Below are 18,735 nucleotides of genomic sequence, written 5' to 3' on the forward strand. Positions count from 1 at the left end.
GAGAACTTTTGCTTGCATAGTGGGCTGATTGTAAATGAATCCAAAACAAAGGTTATGCTTGTGAAAACCAACCATAAGGAGAAGCCATGCATTGTGTACAACAACGAGACACTTGAAGTTGTTGAAAGCTTTAAGTACCTTGGCCTTGAGGTTCCATCCAATCACAAGTGGTATGAATGTGCTATGCGTCGTTTGGAAGCGGGAAAGAGAGCATATTATCCATTTGAGAACATGTGTAATGCGGGAAACATAAAGTGTTGGGTTCTCAAGAAGTATCTTTTTGATGCATTGGTGACACCGGTTCTTCTTTATGGAGTTGAAGTGTGGGGCGGGAGCATCTCAAAGTCTACTTGGAAAGAGTTTGAGAATGTCCAAAAGCGTTTTCTTACAAACTTTCTCCAAGTTAAGACACAAACACCATATATGCTCCTACTTCTTGAGTCGCGATCTCTTCCAATTGAGGTTATGGGCATGGAAAGGGTTGTGGAGTACATGATAAAGATGCGTCAAAACCCCTCACATCGACTTCCTACAATTGCATGGGAAGCAAGCAAAAAAGTTCAAAAGACGCATAAAAGCAAGATCTTGAGCACGGGATGGATGCAAGACATAAAGAAGTGGTTTGGGAGATGGGATGCATTACACTTGCTACATGATGCTTCAATTGACTCTCAAGTGAATGAAGCTTTTCTACAACACCAATGTATTATGGCTTGGGAGAAATCCGGTGGGTCACGCTTCATACATTACACCACCTATATTGCCCCCAACTACAAAACCATGTTCTTCGCTGAGAGAGGAAACCGTACTCACACTTACATGCTTGAGCCTATTCCCTTGTCCGCGATACGCACTATCGCAGCAATTCGGCTTAGCTCCCATTTCCTTCGATGGGAGATAGGGCGTTGGGGCAATGGAGAAGAGTCAAATCGATTGTGCACATTATGCTCACTGCAAGTTCGAGAGTCTGAGTACCACACACTACTAGAGTGCTCAGCTTTTGATCACATCCGAACTTGCTTCTCTCACATTTTCAGCCATAACTTAGACCTGCACACTTTCCTCTCCCAGCCAAAGTGTGGGCTCTCCATTGCGACTCTCATCACTACAATTTTGGAGCATCGAGAGTCACTCATCAGCCATACACATAATACATCACATGTAACTTTGGTCCCATAGGTCATATTTGACCTCCGAGGACGATAATAAAATCTCTCTCTCTCTCTCTCTCTCTCTCTCTCTCTCTCTCTCTCTCTCTCTCTCTCTCTCTCTCTCTCTCTCTGTGTGTGTGTGTGTGTGTGTGTGTGTGTGTGTGTACGAATGCATGCATAGTCTTGCACACACACAAGCACCCATACAAGTAGATTGTCATACTTGAGCATACGCATATGTATGTGCCCACAAATTTGTTAAAAACAAACCTCTTGCAAATGATCCAAATTTGAAAAAAAAAAAAACCTATCCAAATCATTTGCAAGCTCTCGGAATTTGCATAGCATGCTAGAGGCCACTTCTTGGGGGCTTGGCAAGCCACCATCATCATCTGTTGGACTCTCATGGCGAGCTTTTTCTGACAAGTCCTCTCTTTGTGAAAGCTTTTGCCTCTTTCTGGTTCCTATGCTATGCCTTCTTTTTTTGTGCTTTTGCCCTCATTGTCTGAGTCTTGTCTATGTCTTCGCTTTTTAAGTTGCCTATGTTCATCACTTGATGTGCTGATCTCTGTAGGATGAAAAGGAAGAGGAGGAAGGCGAGCTATGGTGGTGTTTCTTGCTTTTCTTCTTCTTCTTTCTCCTCCTTTCTTTTGACCTTACCCTGCTTCCCATGAGTCTAGGGTTGAGATAAGGGTACAAAACCTGGTAATACTATGCCTTGATAATGACACCTATGATACTTGTGGTTGCCGAGGGCAGCGAACTAGGGCTGCCAGGGGAGGCGTTCGACACAAAAAGCGGGTCGAAGATGGATCTCATGCTGCCATGCACAAGATTCTCTCAGCACCTTTAACGCTTCCGCGCTTCGGACTTGCGAGTGCGAATTTGCAACTCCGAGCTCGAACTCAACCGAAGCAAACCATCGTCAAAGTTGTAATATGTCCGCGACAAGGAAATTTTACCTTCTTTTATTTGGTGAGCCCAAGGTTCTTTTTGCAGTATCTTAACAGAGAAGCCACCACGTGGCATTAGATTTATTTTAATTTTTTTAAACCAAAAAAAGCATTGTTGCCATGAAAAGCTCGATAAAATACTCCAACGTAAAAAGCTACCAAGTGAATAAATCAAAAAACACTTTGCGCGATGTTTTGTTCGCAGATCATCAAGCTGGAGGGTACTTCGGATGCTTGCTGACGTGATGAGCACTGTCAAATAGATCAGATATTTCGTGCGATCTACCCATGGGAGAGGTGTGTTCCAAGGCAGGGATGGAAGGTAGCGGGCAGCGCCACCAAGGAGCAGAGATGGCAGCAACACAAAGGGGCAACATCACCAAGGGGAGGTCGTGAAGGGCAGCAGCGCAAGGTAGCGAGGGGCAGCAGGTCTCTCTCTCTCTCTCTCTCTCTCTCTCTCTCTCTCTCTCTCTCTCTCTCTCTCTCTCTCTCTCTCTCTCTCTCTCTCTCTCTCTCTCTCTCTCTCTGTGTGTGTGTATGTGTGTGTGTGTGTGTGTGTGTACGAATGCATGCATAGTCTTGCACTCACACAATCACCCATACAAGTAGATTGTCGTACTTGAGCATACGCATATGTAAGTGCCCACAAAGTTGTTAAAAACAAACCTCTTGCCAATGATACAAATTTGTAAAAAAACAAACCTGTTCCAAATCATTGGCAAGCTCTCGGAATTTGCATAGCATGGTGGAGGCCACTTCTTGGGGGCTTGGCAAGCCACCATCATCGTCTGTTGGACTCTCATGGCGAGCTTTTTCCGGTAAGTCCTCTCTTTGTGGAAGCTTTTGCCTCTTTCTGGTTCCTATGCTATGCCTTCTTTTTCTGTGCTTTGAGCGATTGCCGTCATTGTCTGAGTCTTGTCTATGTCTTCGCTTTTTAAGTTGCCTACGTTAATCACTTGATGTGTTGATCTCTGTAGAGGAAGAAAAGGAAGAGGAGGAAGGCGAGCTATGGTGGTGTTTCTTGCTTTTCTTCTTCTTCTTTCTCCTCCTTTCAAATGACCTTACCCTGCTTCCCATGACTCTAGGGTTGAGATAAGGGTACAAAACCTGGTAATACTATGCCTTGATAATGACACCTATGATGCTTGTGGTTGCCGCGGGCAGCGAACTAGGGCTGCCAAGGGAGGCGTTCAACACAGAAAGCAGGTCGAATATGGATCTCATGCTGCCATGCACAAGGTTCTCTCAGCACCTCTAACGCTTCCGCGCTTCGGACCTACGAGTGAGAATCTACAACTCCGAGCTCCAACTCAACCGCAGCAAACCATCGTCAGAGTTGTAATTACTAATATTTCCGCGACGAGGAAATTTTACCTTTTTTTACTTGGTGAGCCCAAGGCTCTTTTTGCAGTATCTCATAGCAGAAGCCACCAGGTGGAATTAGATTTTATTTTATATTTTTTAACAAAAAAAACAGGATCGTTGCCATGAAAATCTCTATAAAAAACATCGCCCTGAAAATCTACCAAGTGAATAAATCAAACAGCACTCTGCGCGATCTTTTGTTCGCAGATCATCAAGCTGGAGGGTACTTCGGATGCTTGCCGACGTGATGAGCACTATCAAATAGATCAAATATTCCGTGCGATCAACCCATGGTAGAAGTCGATTCCATGGCAGGGGTGGAAGGTAGTGGGCAAGGACTCCAAGGAGCAGAGATGGCAGCAACACAAAGGGACATCATCACGAGGGGGAGGTTGTGAAGGGCAGCAGAGCAAGGTAGCAAGGGGCAGCAGGTCCATCTCTCTCTCTCTCTCTCTCTCTCTCTCTCTCTCTCTCTCTCTCTCTCTCTCTCTCTCTCTCTCTCTCTCTCTCTCTCTCTCTCTCTCTCTCTCTCTCTCTCTCTCTCTCTCTCTCTCTCTCTCTCTCTTTGTGCGTGTGCGTGTGTGTGTGTGTGTGTGTACGAATGCATGCATAGTCTTGCAAGTTGCACACACATAAGCACCCATACAAGTAGATTGTCGTACTTGAGCATACACATATGTATGTGCCCACAAATTTGTTAAAAACGAACCTCTTGCCAATGATTGAAATTTGTATTAAAAAAAACCTGTTCCAAATCATTGGCAAGCTCTCGGAATTTGCAGGAGGCCACTTCTTGGGGGCTTCGCAAGCCACCATCATTGTCTGTTGGACTCTCATGGCGAGCTTTTTCCGATAAGTCCTCTCTTTGTGGAAGCTTTTGCCTCTTTCTGGTTCCTATGCTATGCCTTCTTTTTCTATGCTTTGAGCGATTGCCCTCATTGTTCGAGTCTTGTCTATGTCTTCGCTTTTTAAGTTGCCTACGTTCATCACTTGATGTGCTGATCTTTGTATAGGAAGAAAAGGAAGAGGAGGAAGGCGAGCTACGGTGGTGTTTCTTGCTTTTCTTCTTCTTCTTTCTCCTCCTTTCTTCTGACCTTACCTTGCTTCCCATGAGTCTAGGGTTGAGATAAGGGTACAAAACCTAGTAATACTATGCACTGATAATGACACCTATGATACTTGTGGTTGCCGAGGGCAGCGAACTAACGCTGCCGGGGGAGGCGTTTCACACAAAAAGCGGGTCGAAGATGGATCTCATGCTGCCATGCACAAGATTCTCTCGGCACCTCTAACGCTTCCGCACTTCGGACTTGCGAGTGAGAATTTGCAGCTCCAAGCTCGAACTCAACCGAAGCAAACCATCGTCAGAGTTGTAATATGTCCGCGACAAGGAAATTTTACCTTTTTCTATTTGGTGAGCCCAAGGCTCTTTTTGCAGTATCTTAACAGAGAAGCCACCACGTGGCATTAGATTTATTTTAATTTTTTTAAACCAAAAAAAGCATCGTTGTCATGAAAAGCTCGATAAAATACTCCACCCTGAAAAGCTACCAAGTGAATAAATCAAAAAGCACTCTGCGTGATCTTTTGTTTGCAGATCATCAAGCTAGAGGGTACTTCGGATTCTTGACGACGTGATCAGCACTGTCAAATAGATCAGATATTTCGTGCGATTAACCAATGGGAGAGGTCTGTTCCATGGCAGGGGTGGAAGGTAGCGGGCAGGCCCACGAAGGAGCAGAGATGGCAGCAACACAAAAAGGCAACAGCACCAGGGGGAGGTCGTGAAGGGCAGCAGCGCAAGGTAGCAAGGGGCAGCAGGTCCACCTCTCTCTCTCTCTCTCTCTCTCTCTCTCTCTCTCTCTCTCTCTCTCTCTCTCTCTCTCTCTCTCTCTCTGTGTGTGTGTGTGTGTGTGTGTGTGTGTGTGTGTGTGTGTGTGTGTGTGTGTGTGTGTGTGTGTACGAATGCATGCATAGTCCTGCACACACACAAGCACCCATACAAGTAGATTGTCGTACTTGAGCATACGCATATGTATGTGCCCACAAATTTGTCAAAAACAAACCTCTTACCAATGATCCAAATTTGTAAAAACCAAACCTGTTCCAAATCATTGGCAAGCTCTCGGAGTTTGCATAGCATGGTGGAGGCCACTTCCTGGGGGCTTGGCAAGCCACCATCATCGCCTGTAGGACTCTCATGGCGAGTTTTTTCCAACAGGTCCTCTCTTTGTGGAAGCTTTTGCCTCTTTCTGGTTCCTATGCTATGTCTTCGTTTTCTGTGCTTTGAGTGATTGCCCTCATTGTCTGAGTCTTGTCTATGTCTTCGCTTTTTAAGTTGCCTACCTTAATCACTTGATGTGTTGATCTCTATAGAGGAAGCAAAGGAAGAGGAGGAAGGCCAGCTATGGTGGTGTTTCTTGCTTTTCTTCTTCTTCTTTCTCCTCCTTTCTTCTGACCATACCCTGCTTCCGATGAGTCTAGGGTTGAGATAAGGGTACAAAACCTGGTAATACTATGCCCCGATAATGACACCTATGATGCTTGTGCTTGCCGAGGGCAACGAACTAGGGCTGCCAGGGGAGGCGTTCGACACAAAAAGCGGGTCGAAGATGGATCTCATGCTGCCATGCACAAGCTTCTCTCAGCACCTTTAACGCTTCCTCGCTTTGGACCTACGAGTGCGAATCTGCAGCTCCGAGCTCGAACTCAACCGAATCAAACCATCGTCAGAGTTGTAATATGTCCGCGACAAGGAAATTTTACCTTTTTTTACTTGGTGAGCCCAAGGCTCTTTTTGCAATATCTCAACGCAGAAGCCACCACGTGGCATTAGATTTATTTATTTATTTTTAAACAAAAAAAAGCATCACTGCCATGAAAAGCTCTATAAAAAACTCCGCCCTAAAAAGCTACCAAGTGAATAAATCAGAAAGCACTCTACACGATCTTTTGTTCGCAGATCAGCAAGCTGGAGGGTACTTCAGATGCTTGCCGATGTGATGAGCACTCTGAAATAGATCAGGTATTTCGTGCGATCAACCCGTGGCAGAGGTCTGTTCCATGGCAGGGGTGGAAGGCAGCGGGCACAGCCTCCAAGGAACAGAGATGGCAGCAACACCAAGGGGCAACATCACGCGGGGGAGGTCGTGAAGGGCAGCAGCGCAAGGTAGCGAGGGGCAGCAGGTCCCTCTCTCTCTGGATAGTGGATTGTCTGTAAACATTGGTAAAACCAAGGTTATGGTGTTTAGCACCACATAACAGTGGGTCAAGAGATCGGCACCAATACTCGTATATAGTCAGGACACTATGGAGTACACAGATGCATATACATATCAGGGGGTGGTATTCACGGGACTGAGGTTTACTCAGAGGAGAGCAGCAGAGACTAGACTGTCCAAAGCCTATGCGGCATTGGGAGGGCTAGAGAGGATGTGTTCGCAGGTTCAGTTTCAAAAACCACGAACAAAGCTATGGCTCTTTGATACTTTGGTTGCTTCAGCTATGCTTTATGGGGTCCAGGTTTGGGGACCATCTATGAATCATGACAGTTGGAGGAGCATGGAGAGACCTTATGATATCCGGGATGATTAGAGCCAAGGCCTCCGTACCACATGCGATTATTCGAGCGGAGGTAGCCGCCCCTCCTATAGAGATTGAGGCTCTTACCAGATCAGTGTCCTTTATGCAGAGTCTATGGGATACACATAGAGGCAAATATACTAGATTGGCTCTTGAGTCCTCTAGACAGTTAGCGATGTAGGGAGACGCATCATGTTGGTATGTGCAGATGACCTCATGGTTTCAGAGGCATGGTTTCAGCATGGATAGACTGCCTCCTTTTCAGTATTCCCCGGATGCACCCTCACTGCCAGTCACACGGACGGAGATCACTAGACTCATTCGTCAGGATCTTATACAGTTGGACACCAGGAGGACATGGGTAGAGCCAATGCAGGAGTTGGGCACGAAGATGGCTTTCTACAAAGAGCATCTTCTCCAACTTTCATGAGATAGATTTGTGATTCGTCCGAGCTACATGGACACTCATTTGTCTCATGGTCTGCGATGTGCAATTGGTCAGATTCGCACATCCTCACACCAGCTGGAGATTGAGACGGGTAGATTCAGAGGGATACCACCGGAGTATAGGATATGCCAACTATGCGATAGAGAGCCAGAGAGAGAGCTACACTACATATGCCATTGCACTGTGTATTATGAGATACGAGGGCGCTTCCATTGCTTATTCAGGGAGGGTTTTGGACCCCTAGATAGAGTCATGAGGTATCAGGATCAGAGATGCCTTGGCTTATATCTACTTGAGCTACATCGATATAGAGAAAGTCTGCTAAGGAGACGTGGAGTACGACAGTCACAGAGACAGATCACAGATTTCTTTGGATCGATGGAGCCAGGAGACCAACCACCAGCTCAGAGTTGTACCCACATTCATACCAAAGGCACCCTCATTGACAGGGTGACTGAGCTCGGGAGATAGAGACGACCACGACTGAGACACAAGAGCACACTCCATCGACGAAGACTCCAGCAGAGGATCAGAGGCATTCTAGCACGACACCCACAGTGTCATTGAGGGCCTATTCTACATTTCACATTTCACATTTCACACTTTATTTTTCATTTTTCACATTTTACATTCAGTATTTTTTGTACTGTACTTCAGACATTGTATTAGATTCACCACTTTGTATCTGATGATCCCATAGCTCATTTTGGCCTTTTGAAGACGTTAATATATCATTTCATATCATTTCTCTCTCTCTCTCTCTCTCTCTCTCTCTCTCTCTCTCTCTCTCTCTCTCTCTCTCTCTCTCTCTCTCTCTCTCTCTCTCTCTCTCTGTGTACGAATGCATGCATAGTCTTGCACACACACAAGCACCCATACGAGTAGATTGTGGTAATTGAGCATACGCATGTGTATGTGCCCACAAATTTGTTAGAAACAACCCTCTTGCCAATGATCCAAATTTGTAAAAAACAAACCTGTTCCAAATCATTGGCAAGCTCTGGGAATTTGTATAGCATGGTGGAGGCCACTTCTTGGGGGCTTGGCAAGCCACCATCATCGTCTGTTGGACTCTCATGGCGAGCTTTTTCTGACAAGTCCTCTCTTTGTGGAAGCTTTTGCCTCTTTCTGGTTCCTATGCTATGCCTTCTTTTTCTGTGCTTTGAGCGATTGCCCTCATTGTCCGAGTCTTGTCTATGTCTTCGCTTTTTAAGTTGCCTACGTTCATCACTTGATGTGCTGATCTCTATAGAGGAAGAAAAGGAAGAGGAGGAAGGCGAGCTATGGTGGTGTTTCTTGCTTTTCTTCTTCTTCTTTCTCCTCCTTTCTTCTGACCTTACCCTGCTTCCCATGAGTCTAGGGTTGAGGTAAGGGTACAAAACCTGGTAATACTATGCCCTGATAATGACACCTATGATGCTTGTGGTTGCCGAGGCCAGCGAACTAGGGCTGCCAAGGGAGGCATTCGACACAAAAAGCGGGTCGAAGATGGATCTCATGCTGCCATGCACAAGCTTCTCTCAGCACCTAACGCTTCCGTGCTTCAGACCTGTGAGTGTGAATCTGCAGCTCCGAGCTCGAACTCAACCAGATCAAACCATCGTCAGAGTTGTAATATGTCCACGACAAGGAAATTTTACCTTTTTTTACTTGGTGAGCCCAAGGCTCTTTTTGCAGTATCTCAACGCAGAAGCCACCACATGGCATTAGATTTCTTTTTATTTTTTAAAACAAAAAAAAGCATCGCTGCCATGAAAAGCTCTATAAAAAACTCCGCCCTGAAAAGCTACCAAGTGAATAAATCAAAAAGCACTCTGCGCGATCTTTTGTTCGCAGATCATCAAGCTGGAGGGTACTTCGGATGCTTGCCGATGTGATGAGAACTCTCAAATAGATCAGATATTTCGTGCGATCAACCCATGGCAGAGGTCTGTTCCATGGCAGGGGTGAAAGGTAGCGGGCAGGGCCTCCAAGGAGCAAAGATGGCAGCAACACAAAGGGGCAACATCACGAGGGGGAGGTCGTGAAGGGCAGCAGCGCAAGGTAGCGAGGGGCAACTGGTCCATCTCTCTCTCTCTCTCTCTCTCTCTCTCTCTCTCTCTCTCTCTCTCTCTCTCTCTCTCTCTCTCTCACACACACAATATGACTCTCTCTCTCTCACACACACACACAACATGACGGTGCGAGACATATGGGACCACACTCCAGATGGCGGGATGGAATTGTAATGGATCGTATAGGCTGGATGTGGGTGCCTTTGAGGATAGCTTCAGAGATAGAGACATTGTCTTTTACTCAGAGACACATCAGAAATTTGGACAGTTGATGCCAAGTGTGACTGGTTATTCATGGGAGATAGCTTGTCGGCCAAACACTAGATCCTAGCATGGGAGTCGAGGTTCAGGAGGGGTAGCAGTCTTATTCAGGGAGGAGTTGCAGTCGCTATTACAGATTGTCCGGAGAGATGACTAGGCGAGATACATGTGGGTGAGACTGAGAGCTGAGACGGGCAGATTCTTATACATTGCTGTATGCTACTTTCCCCCTAGCACATCAGTCTATACCTCACCTAGAGGGCAATCCCCTTTCTCTATACTTGATGATGACATACGGGAGTTTCTAGAGATGGAGATATCATTCTCTTGGGAGACTTTAATGCCAGGACGGCCAACTCCCAAACGGTATTTTATGATACCTCGGAGGAGATGCTCAAAGAGATGGATATATCGGAGATGGGGCTTGACAGACACTCACAGGACAGAGAGCACACAGAGTATGGGAGATATCTCATGGAGATGACGACCACGCATGGTTTGGCCATACTTAATGGTCTAGAGATTTTTCCTTCATCTGGGGGATTCACATGCTTTCCACACAGACATGGGGCCAGTACAGTGGACTGTCATGACCATTGACTTCACCGAGCTTCATCTCTAGCATTCAGGATCTCAATGTGGGACCTAGACCTGTTGGAGTAGCAGTGGACCATGCTCTCCTGACTTTTTCGGTCTCTTTCCAGTATAGCGCCTCTCAGACACCAGGGAGGATTGCACACACACGGTATACTTTTACACCAGAGACGGACTCAGTCTATGTCGAGGAGATTTACAGGCGGATGTGGGCAGCCAAGCCTGTATATACCGTGGAGGAGATCACCACACTATTGACGGAGATCTTGCATGGGGCAGCAGCAAAGGCATACCCACACACTCAACCAGATCAGAGAAGACATTGTGGGAACATGCCTCAGAATAGTTATTAGTTGGTATGATGAGGAGTGCAGAGAGATGAAAGTTCAGATTCAAAGCGAGCTTATACTTGGAGTCATTACATATAGACAGTCTCGGATTGCCCTTCGGCGTTTAGTGCGACGGAAGAAGCGGGCCTTTTTAGCCCAGATGGAACGTGATTTGTATCAGCTCTTTTTGAGTCGAGAATCAGGTGAGGCCTGGCGTCTCTTCCATGAACACTCACCTCCTCCACTGATTACTTCTCCCGAGATTTGGGGTCAGTATGCAACATCATTATATACAGCACCTGGGCAACCACCATTACCAGACCCTCTAGAGTCTTGTCCAGCCACTAGTACCTTCTTTACCACTCAAATGGTGAAGAACGCCATTGACAGGATGAGGACTAGGAGAGCATATGATCATGAGGGTTTGGTGGCAGAGCACTTGATACATACTAGAGATTTACTGTCAGTGATTCTTGCGCGGTTGTTTAACCGTGTCATGTGTGAGGGACTACCCGAGTCTTGGAGATTATCTACTATTGTACCTCTCTTCAAGGCAGGGGACCCCACGGTGCCAGGGAACTACCGTACTATTATGATAGGGCACACATTGGCACGATTGTATGCATCCATTCTTGTACAACAGCTGAGTAAATAGGCAGAAAATGAGGGCATACGAGCAGCAAGACAGGCTGGATTCAGGAGGGGTTTCTCCACTTTGGACCATATTCTTACACTCAGAGCCATTATTGACGAGGGTCGGGCACATGGAAGACGGATGTATTGTTGCTTTGTGGACTTCCGCAAAGCATTTGACACAGTGTCGAGGGCCAAATTGATGCGTAGGCTACTGAAGTTGGGAGTTCCCACAGAGATCATATGGGGGATCATGGCTTTATACGGCTCAGTGACTAGCCAGGTACGCACTCTTGAGGGGATTTCTGACATTGTTCATTCCACTATTGGAGTGAAACAGGGGTGTCCTTTGTCCCCTACACTTTTTGGTATGTATGTAGATGAGGTCTCTGACTACATTGACAGAGAGGGCGACAGAGGCGCTCAGCTAGCAAGGACATGGATCCCTTTATTATTATATATTGATGATATTGTGTTGATATCAAAGTCACCAGAGGGCATGCAGAGACAGTTGGATGCATTGCACAGCTTTGCAGCGGATAGTGGATTGTCTGTGAACCTTGGTAAAACCAAGGTTATGGTGTTTAACACCACACCACAATGGGTTAAGAGATCGGCACCTACACTCGTATATCGTCAGGATACTGTGGAGTACACAGATGAATATACATAACTGTGGGTGGTATTCACAGGACCGAGGTTTACTCTAAGGAGAGCAGCAAAGACTAGACTGTCCAGAGCCTATGCGGCATTGGGAGGGCTAGAGAGGATGTGTTCGCAGGTTCACTTTCAAGAACCACGAACAAAGCTATGGCTCTTTGATACTTTGGTTGCTTCAGCTATGCTTTATGGGGTCCAGGTTTGGGGACCATCTATGAATCATGACAGTTGGAGGAGCATGGAGAGACCCTTGGTATTTATGATATCCCAGATGATTAGAGCCAAGGCCTCCGTACCACATGCTATTATTCGAGCGGAGGTAGCCGCCCCTCCTATAGAGATTGAGGCTCTTACCAGATCAATGTCCTTTATGCATAATCTATGGGATACACATAGAGGCAGATATACTAGATTGACTCTTGAGTCCTTTAGACAGTTAGCGATGCAGGGAGACGCATCATGTTGGTATGCGCAGATGACCTCATGGTTTCAGAGGCATGGTTTCAACATGGATAGACTGCCTCCTTTTCAGTATTCCCTCGATGCACCCTCCCTGCCAGTCACACGGACGGAGATCACTAGACTCATTCGTCATGATCTTATACACTTGGACACCAGGAGGACATGGGTAGAGCCGATGCAAGAGTTGGGCACGAAGATGGCTTTCTACAAAGAGCATCTTCTCCACTTTTGGGAGATGGGTTTGTGATTCGTCTGAGCTACATGGACACTCATTTGTCTCATGGTCTGCGATGTGCTATTGGTCAGATTCGCACATCCTCACACCAGCTGGAGATTGAGATTGGTAGATTCAGAGGGATACCACCGGAGTCTAGGATATGCCAACTATGCGATAGAGAGCCAAAGACAGAGCTATACTACATATGCCACTGCACTGTGTATTATGAGATACGAGGGCGCTTCCATTGCTTATTCAGGGAGGGTTTTGGACCCCTAGATAGAGTATCAGGATCAGAGATGCCTTGGTCTATATCTACTTGAGCTACACCGACATAGAGATAGTCTGCTGAGGAGACATGGGGTACGACAATCACAGAGACAAATCACAGACTTCTTTGGATCGAGGGAGCCAGGAGACCAACCACCAGCGCAGGGTTGTACCCACACTCATACCAGAGACACCCTCATTGACAGGGCGATTGAGCTCGAGAGATCGAGACGACCACGACCGAGACACAGGAGCACACTCCATCGACGGAGACTCCAGCAGAGGATCAGAGGCATTCTAGTACGACACCCAGAATGTCATTGAGGGCCTACTCTACATTTTCACATTTCACATTTCACATTTCACACTTCATTTTCAGTTTTCATTTTTTACATTCAATACTTTTTGTACTTGTACTTCAGACATTGTATTAGATTCACCACTTTGTATCTGATGGTCTCATAGGTCATTTTGGCCTTTTGAAGACGTTAATATATCATTTCATTTCATTTCTCTCTCTCTCTCTCTCTCTCTCTCTCTCTCTCTCTCTCTCTCTCTCTCTCTCTCTCTGTGTGCGCACGCGCGCGAATGCATGCATAGTCTTGCACACACACAAGCACCCATACACGTAGATTGTGGTACTTGAGCATACGCATGTGTATGTGCCCACAAATTTGTTAGAAATAAACCTCTTGCCAATGATCCAAAATTGTAAAAAACAAACCTGTTCCAAATCATTGGCAAGCTCTGGGAATTTGCATAGCATGGTGGAGGCCACTTCTTGGGGGCTTGGCAAGCTCCCATCATCGTCTGTTGGACTCTCATGGCGAGCTTCTTCTGACAAGTCCTCTCTTTGTGGAAGCTTTTGCCTCTTTCTGGTTCCTATGTTATGCCTTCTTTTTCTATGCTTTGAGCGATTTCCCTCATTGTCTGAGTCTTGTCTATGTCTTCGCTTTTTATGTTGCCTACGTTCATCACTTGATGTACTGATTTCTGTAGAGGAAGAAAAGGAAGAGCACGAAGGCGAGCTATGGTGGTGTTTCTTGCTCTTCTTCTTCTTCTTCTTCCTCCTCCTTTCTTCTGACCTTACCCTGCTTCCCATGAGCCTGGGGTGGAGATAAGGGTACAAAACCTGGTCCTTGACACCTATGATGCTTGTGGTTGCCGAGGCCAGCAAACTAGGGCTGCCAGGGGAGGCGTTCGACAGAAAAATCGGGTCTCATGCTGCCATGCACAAGCTTCTCTCAGCACCTCTAACACGGAACGGACCTGCGAGTGCGGATCTGCTGCTCCGAGCTCGCATGTCCGCGAGGCTCTTTTTGCAGTATCTCAACGCAGAAGCCATCGATTTATTTTTATTTTTTTAAAACATCGATTATTTTTTTAAGCCATCGATTATTTTTTATTTTTTTATTTCTGTTGATGCTATCGGGCTGTTGGCAATGTAGATGGTAGAGGCCGAAGAAATGGAACGAGTAAACGTCAAAGTGGACATGAGGGCAGAAAAGCTTAGGATCGTTCACATCGAAGTTTATGATGGTTATCCTCAAGTAATTAAGCCAACGGCTTCGATGCAACTGGCTGCTTGCGCTTTTAGCAGAGTGTGAGGGGAATAGTGGCAAACAGCGGCCTCAGTGCAACTGGTTGCTTGCGCTTTTAGCAGAGTATGTGAGGGGATTAGTGGCAAACAGCTCAATGTCGAGGGAAAGGTATTGGGGGATATTGCTACTAGTGCAAGTCATGGTCTGTTGAGCAGTTGGCTTCAGTCGCACTCCTCGTCCAGCTCTGTTGATAGCCTATCTAAAAATTTGATGAGGCAAGTATTTCGAAACGATCTGAAGACAAACAGAAACATCTCTCATTACCAATTCAACGCAGAATATGATGTTCGTGGTAGTTGGTTAATGTGTACCTTCAAGGAGATGCAGCAGCATTGCAGTGGTAGAGTATGGTGTCAAAACGAGGGTGACCAAGAGGTGTTGTGCAACCACCAAAAATCGAGTAGCATGAGTAGGAGGCGTGTGAGTAGCTGTAGAAATTAACAAGGGTAGTTGGTTGAGTTGTAGAAGGGGAGCATTGGCTTTTGGAGGTAGTAGAGTACTGATTGGAGGATCCCCGATGAGCAGTTCATGAGCTGTTAATAAGGGATAAGTGTTAAGAAAAATACATGGCAAGCATTGGTAGGGTAAATTAGTGTGCAACTGCACATATTTGGGGAGGAAAAGAGGTTGACGAATTGCACGACCATATTGGGGATAGCGAGCAAAGAAGGGGGTTTGAAAGAGTGCCATCTACTACAGAGGATTCACGATGTGTAGGTAATAGAGGAGGGCAATGTAAAACAGTATCACTACAAGAGGTTGTGTGCTCTTGTGACGCTGTTAGCGACGGAAATACACTGGGTTTTTATAACCCCCGGCGTCGCTAAAACCGTCGCTACGAGAGCGTCGCTATATGCGTCGCTATAAGCGTCGCTATCAGAGTCGCTATATAGCGACGCTCATAGCGACGGTTATAGCGACGTTTACACTGAAGACTATAGCGACGCTACAGAGCCATAAATAGCGACGGTTATAGCGACGCCCGAGATAATTTTTTTTTGGTGGCAGGGCATTGAATGCCCTGCCACCCATCAACCATATTGTACTTGATTCACTTTTTAAAAAAAGTGCAAGGGTAGATAATAGACCCAAAATAGTCACCCACAAGACGCATTGTTTGCAAAATTGACAATTGTACACATCATAGGCAAAATGAATTGATTGGCAAATGTAATAATGACAATTGTACAACATCATAGGCATAAAGAATTGATTGGCAAAAGGAACTGCGGTGACAAATGTAATAATATACATGGTTCAAAAAGACGTAAGCTATGAGAAACCCTAAACTAATGCTGTCTAGCTACGGCTAAACTGACGTCGTCTAGTCAGACGTCTCATCGCGTCCAAGCGGCGTATCTGTCGGATTCTGCAAAAAAAGACAATAAGACAGCTTTCAGTAAGTATAAACATATAACGACATTTATAAAACAATACAAAAAATAAAAAAGAGTAAACCCTAATACTAACCATGCCGCCGCGAGAACTGAAAATGTTCATCAGGGCGTTTAAGCCCTTCCTGCCTACGTACTCGCGCTCGTACGGTGTGGGATCACGTCCTGTCATCGACCACTGTCAAAACATACAAAGATTTCATTATGTTAGAATTAAAAAACTCATAAACCCTAAACTATCGAACATAAAGAGCAATGTGAAAACACTTACAAAATCGGCCTCAAATGATGCCCATCCACCGCTCCCCAAGTGGTGCGAGCTCCCTGCCTCTACTCGCGCTCTGGCTGCATCCTTTTGTTGCTTCCACTTGTCGGGATTCTCGCGCGCTGCTTTCTTCGCATTCTTCCAATCTTCTTTGGCCAGCCAATCTGGCCTGTTCCACCCATTCTTGATTGCTTTTTGCACTTCGGAACGCTTGTGTTTGCAGTATTCGCGCATTCGAATCTTCATCAGGTCTTCATTAAAGCGCTGATCCCGTGTTGGAACGGGAAACTCATCATGAAGTATGCTGATGACTCTGTTTTTTAAATCACTTGGTACTTCACTCCATTTGTTTAGTATGTAGTGTCTAAACAGCTGAGAGCAAAGACCACGCATGCGCGAGATCACCTTCTTGCCGTCATCATCCATGATGATGCCGCCGCTGAAGTCGATGGAGTAAGACAAGCCCTCTGGCCGATGACGCGTGAACCTGGGTGTCCCGGCAGGGGTCTCTAGCGGCGTGTCGATGGGGGTACGGACGTCAGGTGTCTCCACCGGCGTCTGGGCCCCAAAGCGAGGAGTGTCGAGAGGGGTGGCTCCTGGCGGAGTAGGTAGAGGTGTGTAGCTTCTAGGAACAGTCAGCCGTGCAAAACCTGGCGTAGATGGCGATGCTGTGGCTGGTGTGGAGGCGGGCAAAGAAGGGGAGGGTAAAGAGACTCGTCGAACACGAGGCGGTGTGGAGGCATCGGTGGCGGAATCCCCACAACAACCGCCACCGCCACCACTAGAGCGCCGGTGTCAATAGATCACCTGAGCATTCTGTTAGCCCGGGATAGTCATGCATGGTCCACATTAGAATGCCTCTGATCAAAGCATTCCGTCGTCCTGTGTGTCGGCTCATATCCACCACCTCTATGCCAATCCACAATTGTTGTAGCTCTTCCAATAGTGGACGAAGATACACATCCATATTCCCCACTTTATATCGCCCTGGCACAATCAAGCTTAGCCATAGGTGCCCCTTCTTCGTAGTCAACCACGGGGGAATGTTGTAGTTGACGATGACAACGGGCCATACACTGTAAGATGTTGATCTTTGACCAAATGGATTTACGCCATCCATAGCCAGGCCTAAGCGCAAATTTCGAGCTTCCCTGGCAAAATCCGACCATGTTCCATCTATATGTTTCCACGCTACGCAATCTGCAGGAATTCGTAGCACACCATCCGAAGATTTATTCTCCTCATGCCATGATGCTAGGGCGGCCATGGACTTACATTCAAAGAAATGCTTGATGCGAGGAAGCAGAGGGAAATGTCGCAAAACCTTTTGTGGAATTTTTGTCCCGTGGAGATCTACTCGATATCTTTCGGAATCACATTTCGGACACTTCTCCATGTCTATGTATTCCCCTCTGAAAAGAATGCAGTCATTAGGACAAGCGTGGATAGAATTGTAATCCATCCCCAAGTTTCGCAAAATCTTTCTTGCTTCATCTCGAGAATCTGGCATCACATTGTCAGCTGGTAGTATGTGCTCTTTCAGCAATCTACACAACATAAAAATATGATACAGTCGTGTAAAAATCTATCAGATCATTATACATTTAGAGTTTTATTAAAGTAAACTAATTGTAATAGATCACCTGAAAAGCGCTGTGACGCTAGTGTCACTCCATCCAAACTTTGCCTGCATGTTGAGAAGAACCAGGAGTGCTTTCAATCTAGACATACGTGCTCCATTATACAATGGCGTATCGGCTTCACTTTTCATATCATCATAGATAAGCCTTTCTGAATCCACGATCGTCTCGATCATTTCATCAATCTCGGGCTCAAACATTGCCTCGTTGGGAATGTGCTCTGCATGATCATCCCCCGAGCTGTCAGAGGCTACATCTTGTGGCCTCACATATGCTGCTTGACCAAAGCGCCTGCGAACACGTCTATTGGGTTGCAAGATTGCTGCTTGTTGGCCAGCGTCAGAGTCCGACGAGTTATAATTGGCAACAACTCGATCTATAATAGATGGATCGAACTCGCCAAATTCGCGAACGTGCTGCAAAGAAACACATCTTGTCCGTCGCACAGCATGTTTGCATTGATTACAAGGACATAAGACCCTCGTTGAGAGATAGGTGTTTCGGTTGGACGGTCCCACATCCTCGTCACTACTCATAATGAGGATAAAAAACTTATAACCTGGACAACAAATTTAATATTCTATTGGCATTCTTCGTCTTATCTCTCTCTCTCTCTCTCTCTCTCTCTCTCTCTCTCTCTCTCTCTCTCTCTCTCTCTCTCTCTCTCTCTTTACCTCACATTCTCTAGTCATGTCCAATCCCCTCACACCTCGGTCTAAAGGTGCACGGAGATCAGAACCACCGGGTTATAATCTCGTCTTTATTGGTCAATACCTATATTTGTGGGTACAAGAAATCTACACACCCACGTCTACATGATACTGCATGTAGTGGACAAAACCCCTTTGCCTCTTCT

At 46.2% G+C, this 18,735-nt stretch overlaps 1 protein-coding gene across 2 annotated transcripts in view; it reads right to left on the reverse strand.

The window, feature by feature from the left end:
* LOC147444234 (DNAJ heat shock N-terminal domain-containing protein) overlaps positions 1-14,322 on the reverse strand; it is a 93,881-nt gene extending 79,559 nt beyond the window's left edge. The window contains exon 1 of one of the 2 annotated variants that reach the window (XM_086526924.1): positions 13,704-14,322. In XM_086526924.1, the coding sequence (XP_086383050.1) occupies positions 13,704-14,081 (378 nt within the window). In that variant the 5' untranslated portion in view covers positions 14,082-14,322. Of the gene's footprint in view, positions 1-8,476; positions 8,671-13,703 lie in introns of those variants that run through there. The other variant, XM_086526925.1, reaches the window with a different exon arrangement.
* Between the last annotated feature and the right edge of the window lie 4,413 nt (positions 14,323-18,735).

The sequence above is a fragment of the Adiantum capillus-veneris genome, chromosome 13, assembly GCF_014529385.1.
Source record: "Adiantum capillus-veneris isolate H3 chromosome 13, ASM1452938v2, whole genome shotgun sequence".
NCBI lineage: Eukaryota > Viridiplantae > Streptophyta > Polypodiopsida > Polypodiales > Pteridaceae > Adiantum > Adiantum capillus-veneris.